This window comes from Vespula pensylvanica, chromosome 5, assembly GCF_014466175.1.
Source record: "Vespula pensylvanica isolate Volc-1 chromosome 5, ASM1446617v1, whole genome shotgun sequence".
Classification (NCBI taxonomy): Eukaryota; Metazoa; Arthropoda; class Insecta; order Hymenoptera; family Vespidae; genus Vespula; species Vespula pensylvanica.
The window spans coordinates 2,879,301-2,891,558 of record NC_057689.1 but is presented as its reverse complement, the minus strand read 5'-3'; the positions used below and the strand labels follow the sequence as shown (position 1 = coordinate 2,891,558).

The 12,258-nt window shown below is 28.8% G+C and overlaps 1 protein-coding gene across 1 annotated transcript; it reads left to right on the top strand.

Moving 5' to 3' along the window:
* The first annotated feature begins 7,743 nt into the window (after positions 1–7,743).
* LOC122629358 (dnaJ homolog subfamily C member 8) lies at positions 7,744–11,732 on the top strand. The gene is made up of 6 exons (XM_043812730.1): positions 7,744–7,892; positions 8,247–8,405; positions 8,484–8,550; positions 8,643–8,737; positions 8,806–8,951; positions 9,047–11,732. Exons 1-6 carry the CDS (start codon positions 7,815–7,817, stop codon positions 9,279–9,281), a joined length of 780 nt encoding a protein of 259 aa, XP_043668665.1. The 5' UTR covers positions 7,744–7,814; the 3' UTR covers positions 9,282–11,732.
* Positions 11,733–12,258: the final 526 nt, after the last annotated feature.

Genomic DNA, 12,258 nt, shown 5'->3' with positions numbered 1-12,258 from the left:
TCGAATCGACAGCCTTCCTTCTTCCCTCGACGGAGTTTTGTCTCACGTCGTATATCAATATAAAATTAATAATCGTAACACATGAGAAAAAATATATACATATACATATACATATATATATATACATACATATATATATATATACATTATAATATATAAATAATACATATAAAAAGAAGAAGAAAAAAATATGGCTGACAGCCCGAAATCAAAATGCAAAATGTAATCGCGTGTCGGACATGAAAACGAATATATTATTCGATAACAAAAAAAAAAAAAAAAAAGAAAGAGACATGTTCGACAACGCTTATAGTCATCCCCAAAATTGTGTATCCCTTATCTCCCTTCATCTTATCCTTATCGATCCCCTTCATATCCACCCCCGAACCTTCATCAACCTACGACCAATCATCACTTTCATCTCCGTCCCATCAATGTCCGTATTGCTAATCAAAAGGCAGTCGAAGCAAATCATCAAAATAGGTAATCAAAGCTAGTAGAGTCCCCACGAATATCTCGTTCCATTAAACGTCGCTGGATACAGGCACCCGATATACATACATATATTCATACATACATAAATAAATACATAGATATTAAATTCTGTTCGAACATAAATGATTCGGCGAAATTATCGAAGACGTTTCTAATCGCGTTTTTTATAATCTGTACGAATGAAAACGTGAAAATTTATCGTAACGCATATACACGATACATAAGTACACATATAGATAGGATCGATAGGTCGAGAATTTTACTTAAAAGTAATTTTAAAAGAATTTTTTTTTATTTTTACTTTTTTCTTTTTTTTTTTTTTTTTGTTTGCTTTTTTCTTTTTCTTTTTGTTTCATCGCTGCACGATTACACGTTCTCGAGAACATTTTTACTAGGACGATTTTCGTACTCATATTTGTATTTTATTTATTTTGTAGTAAAAACGTTATTGTCCGAAAGTAAAACTTCGTTAAGTCAGGAAATATAATAGTAATCGATTATTAATTAATTTGAATATATTCTCTCGCACGCTTACCACGCCAGTCTGTATATGCATATCTATACGTAGGTATTATTACACGCGTAGAGATTCGGGATTCGAAAGGATAAAGGATAAAATTGAAAAAGAGGATAGAAGAAAAAAAAGAAAGGAAAACACAAGGAACAAAAATCAAATTTTACAAAGACGAAAGTATTTTTTGAGCATACGTTTTTTCTTAACTTAACGATAACGGAAAATTCTAAGAGAAAAGAAAACGAAGAGAGAAAAAAAGGGGACGTGACAAACGGATAATTATATCGGTAAAAGAAGAAGAAGAGAGAGAGAAAAAAAAAATATATATATATATATAAAAAAAAGGGAGAGAAAAAAAAGAACTGTACAGAAAATCTTTTTTCTTTTTTCTTTTTTTTCTGATTTTTTTTTTTTTTTGTTTTTTTCGAAACAGGCGAAACGTATATAACGTTACGGAGAAAAAATACAGTATCTTCGATTGATTTAACAATAAAATTTTATCGGGGTTTGTAATGAAAAAAAGAATCAAACGCGTCGAAGGGAAAAAAAATAAAAATTATATTTATTAACGGTCTGCATCCAGCCAATAATCTCTCAATGGACACATTATTCGCAGTGACTGTCTAGAAATATATAGAGCTTTTATTGTGAATAACTTATATACATATATATGTGTAATAAGAATTGTACACACATACATACATATATATATATAAATATAAATATATATATATATATATGTATATATGTATATAAATATATTATTATTATAAACGCGTGGTGTTTAATCATAAATCTATCGTGGGATGGGTATTTATATATTTTCTAATCGCACGTGCCTCTCGTCGTTAATTTAACCGAGCACATATTTACGCAAAAAATATTATTAAATGATATCGATTTAGAACGGAGATATGTATTAAATCGATATCGGTGTTATTTATCACCACAAACAAATTCTTTCGCGAATTTAATTGCGAAGGAAATATGTAAATTTTCATTTCTATTTATTATTTCATACGCGCTACGCGTTGGCCTTTCGCGATATATAACACGTATAAAGATCGATCGATCGATCGATGGTTCGGTCGTTCGATCGATCGATTGTTCGTATGAGAGAAGCTTAATCGCGTTAAAACGAAGAAGAAAGAAAAAGAGAGAAAAAAGAAAAAAAAAATATGTCACGAGATCGCTTATCGGTATATGCATAATAATTTACGCTTAAATCGAACCGAGGAAATAAAAAAACACAAAAAAAAGAAAGAAAAAAGAAAGGGATGAAACAAAATAACAGATATTGGAAATAATACGATCGAAGTACTAAACGGTATATATATATATATATATATAAAAGTTTTCTAATAGAATTCGTTTAATGATAAATAAAAACCAAATTTGTTTTGCAAAGAAAGAAGAAGAGTAAAATTAAATAATGAAAAAGAAAATAATAATAATAATAATAATAATAATAATAATAATAATAATAATAATAGTAATAGTAGTAATAATAATAATAATAATAATAATAATAGTAATAATAATAATAAAACAAAAAAAGAAAACACAAAACAAACAAACAAACTAAGAAGTCGCAGCCGATAATATTTTGTATGCGAGTGAGAAAAAAAGGAAAAGAACAAAAAAATTAAAAAAAAAAAAATATGAATAATAAAAAAAAAAAGAAAGAAGAGTAAAAGGAAAAAAAAAAAGCAAAAGCTTTCTTACGATTAGACCAATTAACGTATAAACATAAGGACGATATATAATAATTATTACGTATATAATATAATTGTAAAGCGTTAAAACCAACAAACCAATTAACAAACAAACAAACAAATACATAAATAAAAAATGATAAAAAAAAATAAATAAATAAATAAATAAAATAAAAATGTAAAAGTAAAAGTAAAAGTAAAAGTTAAAAATAAAATAAAGTAAAATTACAAGTATGTGTAGAGAAAGAGTAAATCTATACTCCAATGCAATGTCTCTGAATTGAAGAATATAGAAAAAGCGTGCTCGCCTTTTTGATGAAACTAGGAGAGTGCCAAAATAGATTTTGAAAGTTTATACATGCGAAAATATATAATGTCTGTTCGTTTTTTTTTTCTCTATTTTTTTTTTTTTTTTTCAATTTTTTTGTCTTTCTTTTCATTCTTTTCGCGCTGAAAGAGTGTGTTTGTGCATATCTAATATGTATGTGTAATATATCTATGGACGTTTACGCGAAGTTTTTATATAGAGAGTGTGTTGTGTCCGCTGTAAGTGAGTACTTACATATAACGATATATATCATAATAATATATATTACGATATATTAACGATAATAAGAAATATATCGTTTCTCGTTGGATTCATCTCTTCGTTTAGAGAGATCGATAAATCTATAAACTATAAAATCGATTAAAACCCACGACGATTCGATATAATATCCGGAGGCCGTCAATAATTTATCCCCCCCGTTAACGTCAATAACGATAATAATAAATAAATAAATGAATAAATAAATAAATAAATAAATAAATAAATAAATAATAAAAAAGTTCAGCGAGAGTGAGAGAGAGAGAGAGAGAGAGAGAGAGAAAGAGAGAAAGAGATATCATTTTTCAGAGATGATCCATCGAGATCGAATAATGAATTTATGTGTAATTCATATAATAAGCATATATGGAAGAAGAAAAAGATAATGTCGGATATGAGAGATCTACCTAATGTGTTTAAAGAATTCTCTTTATATGGTAGATATAAAAATTAATCGTGTCGATCGTCTATACTATATATCGATCGTCGAATACTATATATACATATATATATATATATACATATATACATATATATATATATATATTAAATTATCTCTCGTTGAGATCCTTTGACCTTGTCTCCTAAACGAAATAATAATCCTGGATGAACTATTGTCAAAACTGTTCGAATCAATCGAATCGATAGCAAAGAAACTAACGAATTTTAAATTTACTTTGAAATTAAAAAAAGAAAAAGGGGATGGGGGTGGAGGGGAGATAAAATTGGAAAGAGATGTTGAATATTTGGGTCAAGGTCAAGGTATCTCCACCCAACGTCGTTCTCTCTCATCGTCATTCGCGATTAACAAAATGACATCGAAGTCATTTTGATCCGTCATTAGAGGAATTAGAAGAAATAAAAAAGAAAAAAAAAAAGAAAAAATAAAGAAAAAGAAGATAAAATAAGGAAAAAGAAGAAAAAAATTGTCGTCTCTATCGCGATAAAAATCTTAACTTCCAAAATAAATCTCTTCGTCGTTAGTTGATCCTTCGCAATCATCCCTCGGTCCCTCTCACCCTCTAACCACCACCCACCCTATCCTCCTTATATAAGTGTGCTTGCCGTTCGACGGTATAAAATTTCGACCAAATCTACTTGTCTATAATCATTCCGAAACGTTTACTATCTCAATATAGGTACTTACTTACTTACTTACTTATTGCTTGTCTCAAGCATCAGCTGTTTCAACATCTCTTGTCGCTTAACTACGCACACAGGTACAACACACACATATACACACACACTGTCTATATATATAGACAAAAGAAAAGAAAAGAAAAGAAAAAACACCCTAGTCTTCTCTTCCTCTCTCATTCTTAACTCTTCAAGCAAGTCCCCCTCTCTCTCTTACAATTATCGACTCTCGACCTACGTCGAATCATTCGATACACACACACGTACACGACCATACATATCTATATCTATATCTATATCTATATATATATATATATATATATATATAGATATATAGATATATACAAGAACACACTTATATCGGTTTTCTCTAACGGTATAATAAATATTCTCGGATATGCATATCGATAAGTTATTATAGATGTCAATTTTTACGAAGAAAATATATTTTGACAGATTCTTCTTCGGACAGAAAATCCTTTGCGAAGGAATGATAAATACGCACACGTGAAGATAAAAAAGATTAAAAAATAAAAAAAAAAAAAAAAGAGGATAAGAAGAATGAAAGAAAGAAAGAAAGAAAGAAAGAGAGAGCAGAAAGAAAGAAAGAAAGAAAGAAAGAAAGAAAGAAAGAAAGAAAGAAAGAAAGGAAAGAAGAAAAGAAAGAAAAGGAAGAACAAATGAAAAAAAAAAAAAACAAAGAATTTTAATGGGACATTCCCGTCCGATTTTTTTCGAACAACAAATCTTGTCGATATCTCTCATTAATTCTATTTTCACCAACGATATAAATCAAGCAAAATAATAATAATAATAATAATAATAACAATCGCTCGCACGATTAATTTCACGTTTACGGATCTATTTTCAATTGACATACATAATCTACATTCAACATTACCCTAATCTCTTTATTAGAGAAAGAACGAATGAATGGCGATCCTTTTTATTCGCTTACAGTGAGAAGTAATAACGGTCCATATGTAATCTTTAGAATTATTCTATTTTATAATTTTAGTGTGTAGCGTGTAATTAGATTAGGATGTAATACGTAAAATATTAAAATATAGGATCCGTATGATTTCCTTTTTTTTTTTTTTCACGATGTACGAGCGCGTTAACTTTTTCTTTTTGTTTTTTTCTCTTTTTACGAACGATCGATCAAATCAATCGATATTATCATTATTATTATTATCATTATTATTATTATTATTATTATTATTATTATTATTATTATTATTATTATTATTATACAATAATAATAATTATTATTGTTATTATTGTTGTGTCGATCGTTCGTTCGAGCGTATTTTGATATGCGTATTTGTTTAAAGAAAAAAAAAAAGCAAATAGAAATTGTATTTCTAATAGATAAATAACATATGTCCCTGTGGCCATCGTATTATTGTTGTCTCCCCTCCCCATTATTACTTCTCACAGTATATTACGATTAGAACGTCGATATGTAGATTAGTAGCGTTGAGATCTCTATCTTTGGCACGCTAGCTTTGTGTAATTTATTGTAAAATGTGAGGACATTTTAACAGAGGCGTAAAAAGGATTTGTTTTATTTCTTTCTTATTTTTTATTAATTAATTAATTAATTTATTTATTTATTTATTTATTTATTTTTATTTTTCGTTTTATTTATTTTGTTTTTTTTTTCAAATTGTTATGAAAAGCGTAGATATACATATATAAATCGTTTTCGTGCTACGTATAATTAATTTCGAATAATGAAGACTTTTGTGACAGACACACATATATATACGCACATATACAAACGCACGCACACAGAAACAAAGACAATTTTTATTATAATTTGTAAAATAGATATTTCATAAATTCTATATATATATATATATGTATGTATGCTTATATACGCCTCTGGATTTCCGATTTCTATCATTGATATCTTTAACCACTAGTTCACGTATAGAATTATAAACTATTTACAAAAGAAAATACACCGTCGTGTGAAGACTGTATGTTCATATATATATATATATATATATATATATATATATATATATATATATATATGTCGCGAGTGTCACTTCGTTTGAGATTAAACGACGAAAAATTAAATTATAGTTCTGCGATTACCTTCATTCGCGAATAAGAAAAAAAAAATAATAAGATAAATAAATAAATAAATCGTATGTAACTCTTATATGAAAAAGATAAAAATGAAAAAAAATTCGAATGTTTTATTAAGATAAAAAAAAAAGAAAGAGAGAGAGAGAGAGAGAGAGAAAGAAGGAAAAAAAGAAAGAAAAAAAGGTATGTCTCGATTTTGTTGATTGAACCTCCTTCCTTCAGAAAAAAAGATAGAACAAAGAACGACATATCGGACCACCATAATTACGTATGTAAGATAATTACATACTACGCCATTTTGTTATCTCGAACAAATTGATTCTCGTGGCACTCTCTATTTATAATTATATTACAATTAAATACGTTTTATGTCTAATAAAGCGTTTAATAGTAACGATTAGCTTACTAATCTAGATTTACAAAGGTAGATTAGAAAAAGATATAATACGAAGTATTAGATGTCCGTATAGTGTCTCGTATGTATGATGTATATTAGTATTTACACGTCCTACCTTACACGATTTATGTAATATCTAAGTTTTCTCTCGTCGAATAATAGCGAATAGTAGAGAATGCGTGTTAGTATTTAGTATATATCTCGAACGTATTAGAAATTAATTGTTAGTCAAATCAGTTTTGACAAAAGTGTATGCTGCAATAACATATGTGAATGTTGCCGTTTTCATTTCGTTTGATATGTCTTTATTAACGTGCGAAGGAGCATTACTTGTTTATTATTGGCTGTTAAGCTTTGTTAATAAAATAATAACAAATTTTATGTCGCCAATCGTGCATAAACACGTACCTATCCTGATTATTCCAAAAAAAAAAAAAAAAAAAAAAAAAGAAAAAAAAATCTTTTATAAATATATACATATTTTTTTTAATAGGAAATAATATAAATATATATACATATATGTTGAAGCATTTTCGATGCAAAAAAAAAAAGTTATTACAAAAAATTCAATACTTTTCGAAGAAACGAGAGAGAATACTTCAATTTTATCGATCATTAAATTTTATATATATATATATATACATATATACATACATATATATATGTATATGTATATGTATATGTATACGTATATGAGACTTTCTAGGTCGTGTAGATTGGTTATATAGAAGTCGAAGGAAATTTTATCCCTAATCCATATGTTCCAATATTGCTCGATAAGCATCCTGTCCATTTCGTTGTTTCTCGCGTTACGTCAATTAGAATCTGGTGGCTGACATAGGAACTCGCCGCGAATAGGAACAAATCAAGATGGCCGCAACCAACTCGAGTTTACCCAGTGAAAATCCAACGAAGAAGGAGGATGAATTTAACGAATTTTATTCGGAAGTATGTAATGGAACATATGTAATAATATTAATCAATTATTCATATTTCTTTTAACAATACGATCGATGATTTTTTATTATTACATAACGACGAAAACAAACACATTTTTAGTCCAAATTTCTACAAACGTCACTTTGTGTACATCGTTTTATATCATTAAGATGATTCATTATCAACGTTTTAAACGTTCCAAACGTTAATCCGTTTAATAATACGCTTTCGTTACGTAAATATCTTAAAAATTCATCGAACTTTTCTTATAGTTATTAATACGAAAAGAGATTCTAACCTATATATGTATATCCACTGTGATCGACGTTTTATATGATTTTGTTATTTTCTATCTTTATTTAGGTCAAAGAAATCGAAAAAAGGGATTCCGTGTTAACTCCTAAACAGCAAATCGACAGATTACTGCGGCCTGGTTCTTCTTACTTTAATTTAAATCCGTTCGAAGTTTTACAAATAGATCCTAGTACTTCCATAGATGAAATCAAAAAAAAATATCGACGTGTAAGTATGTCTTCTCTTTATTTTTATCCTTTCCTGATGTAAGTTTAACATCAAATAAAAGGAGCATTTAATTTTAAGATGTCCATACTTGTACATCCAGACAAGAACCAAGACGACGCTGAAAGAGCGCAACAAGCGTTTGAAAGTAAATGACATTTTGATTTTAATCAATTTACCGATTGTCCATTAATCGCAGATTATGAAGAAATTAATTGTGAATTTATTTGAATTGTATAGTTGTTAATAAAGCATGGAAGACGTTAGAAAACGAAGAGACGAGAGCAAAATGTATGGACGTTATAGAAGAGGCAAAAGCTCGTACGGATCACATGGTAAGTTTTTATTAATCTTGAAGCGACAAATCATAGGAATCTTTTTATAGTAGTAAGATTAATTGCAGATTGCTGAGAAAAAGAAAAAATTAAAAAAAGAAGGCAAGACTGACAATTCGACAACTAATATGTTGGAGGAAGAAACCGAAGAAGGATACAGGCATGCTGTTTGGGTTATGACAATGAAATTGTTTGCCGATATGGAAAGACGAAGGTAAGTTTTTTTCTTATAATATTGATCATAAATTTAAATCGACAAAGAATTTATTATTTTCTTTTTCTTTTCCTGAATAATTTGCTCTAATGTAGAAGAGAACTAGCAACTAGAGATGCCGAACAGCGAAAGAGAAAACGAGAAGAAGAATTATCTGCGGAAGCTCAAGCGGCCCTGGAACGTGAGTGGCAAAGAAATTTCGAAGAATCGAGACAATCACGAGTCGATAGCTGGAAAGCTTTTCAGTCTGGTTCTAACGCAACTAAACAAAAGAAAGCAAAGAAATTAAAAGCCTTTAGGCCACCAAAAACGAAGGCCGAATCACGATAATTAATGGAACGTATCGCCTCTACTTCATCGGATTTAGAACCGGTTTCAAATCTCATTTGCTCCAATGTTATTTCATAGAAATTTTCAGCAAGAACAATTCTAGATCATATTACTTATATACATACACATTGTGTGTCATCTAATGCGCGTGAACTTACAAATGTCCATAAATATTATTATCGTCGATTTTCTCACTTTCAATCCACTTATATATTTAGAAAAAAAGTTGTTACTCTTATTGAGAATCAAAGTAAAAAAAGAAAAGAAGAGAAGAGGGAAAGGAAAAAAGAACAAAAAAGAATATTCGAGTGTTAGAAATGTGCGGAGGTGATATCAATATGAGAGACAGAGGGTAAGAGAAATAAGAATAATATGAAAATACGAATAGTGCGAGCATCTTTATTGTATACTATGTATGTATCATGAATGAATGTCACGCGTGCTTGTGTGTTGTGTGTGTGTGTTACACGTGGATTTGCGTAAATGTATGCGTGAGAGAATTGCAACGCTGCTTACATGGCCCGAGTAAGTTGCATCTCGATCTTCCATATGGTGATAAAAGCTTGTTGAATTTTAAATATTAAATTAAAAATTCAAATGGCCCATCTATATCGATCGAAATTGAATAAAAAGTATTAGTATTATAAAAACATTAATTAAGCTTTCGAAAAACATACCCGGAATATTTTTATATTATTCCGACATAATTTAAAGTATAAATATTAAATATTTATACTTGTAAAATGATTACTTTTCATGATTGATTATCGACATATTTGAAAACATTTTATGTTATTGAAAATTGCAACGGAATACGTAAGACTCAATTTTTCATACTGCCTAAGCTATAAAAAATATACACAAGCAACATACATACATATATACGTATATATGTGTATATATATATATGTGTGTGTATATATATATATATATAAGCTCAAATTTTACAATATCCGAAAGTGCCATACATATAATATCGTATGCTACGTATTTACATAAACTTATCGTATTTCTCTGCGTTAAAAAAAAAATAATAATAATAATTACAAACAACATACCTGCTATTTTAATTATTTAGCAATTAGACAATTGTATAATGTTGTTTGTTTAATGATCCTTTAAACACGGACTATAGTACAAAGGACCGTATCGCACCATGAACTACGCGGGCCATGTAATCGTGACATCTAATGTATCAATGCATCATTTGGCGCATAATGCATATATTTTTACGTGCACTTGGTCCAAACATAATTCATAAGATTATTATAAATATGATGAATTTATAAAAAAAAAAAAAAAAAAAAAAAAGGAAAAAAAAAGAAACGAAAAAAGAACAAATTTTAACATTGTATCTTGTTTTAAACGTACCTTTAATAACGTGCGATATAAAAAAGGTTCATATATGTGAAATGAAAGGAGAGAAAAAAAAAAACAAAGATTTTATCTCAAGCGATAAGAAAAAGAAAAAAGGACATATGTCTTTGCTATGCATCGATTCTTCTAAAAATAAAGCGATTGCTGAATAATTAAGCGGAAGAAAAAGAAAAAAAGAAAAATAATAATGTAACTCAACAGAGAAGGAACAAAATATTTTAATTTTGTTTTCTCTAACACATTTATAGAAGGAAGAATATTTTAAATGTGCCAGAGAAAAAGAATTTTTTTTAATCGTTACTTGTAAAAAATTTCTCTCGCAAATCTAGTAATTCTCCCTCGATTTACGATTATTGCACAAATAAATTTTCAATTCGAATCAATGAATTGTATCTATATATAAATATATATATATATATATATATATATATATATATATATATATATATAAATCAACGTGTATATAAAACATTGTCGACAAGTCTTGCAACGTCTCATTCGTGAATACGTTTCAACTAGTATTATTTTATAATTATTCATACGAAATATATTCATTGTTATCGCATTGTTTTCTCGTATGGCGTCTGGATGGAATGCAACGCATAATTAATGATGTAACTACTATAATATCTTTACGAGTCCATCGAACTTTAATTATTCTCTATTTTCTTTTGTTTGTTTGTTTGTTTGTTTGTTTGTTTTATCTTCTTTGTAATTTACGTTCGATCGAATTAATTTGAGATTAATTATATCAGATATAGTATTATTATTACAATGCGGGTTGCAACGTTTTGAAGAGTAGCTCGATTGAAAAAAAAAAAAAAAAAAAAAGAAAGAAAGAAAGAAAGAAGAAGAGAGAAAGAAGAACGAAGAAACAAAAAGAAAAACTAGCACGTCTCACGAGGAAGCATTATTATATTATTTACTGTATCCGGAGGTTCTTATGTGCAGCAGCACGGTCTAGTTAAATGCATTTCACGTGAGTACACATTACCATCCGGAGTTGGGCACGTGATCCGAGTGCGAAAGGAAAAACCAACGGGGCAATATACGCACCTGCATTTCTACTTTTTATTTCTTATTTTTCAATGAACTCCCTTGTTAAATGCATCATCGAATTGCTACACGTAATTCATTCGATCGTACTCTATCTTTTTATCTCTCTTTATCTTTCTCTTTCTTTCGCTCAATGAATGAATGAAAAAGAAAAAAGAAAACACAAATCAATTTCCATACAAAGAAAATATTTCTCGAAGGAAAGAAATAAGAAAAAACAAAACAAAAGGATATTAAAAATTCTTCGATATAATAATAATGATGATAATGATAATAATAATAATAATAATAATAATAATAATGTCGGCAAAAAATGGCGGGAAGAAATTTGGCGGGTAAGCAAACAATAGAAGGTCGTATTACGATCGCGTATCTTCGGCAAGTTTCGTGAGCGACGGTTAATGCCGATTGGTTTATGGAGAAGTCGCAACGTTGGAAAGGGGTCTGAAGACGGGGAGGGGAGGGTGTAGCGTCTCAACCGCGCATGCGCGTAACGAACGTTCGTTGCGTAGAGGCGCTTCTCGCGCGCAACAGGTAGTATCAG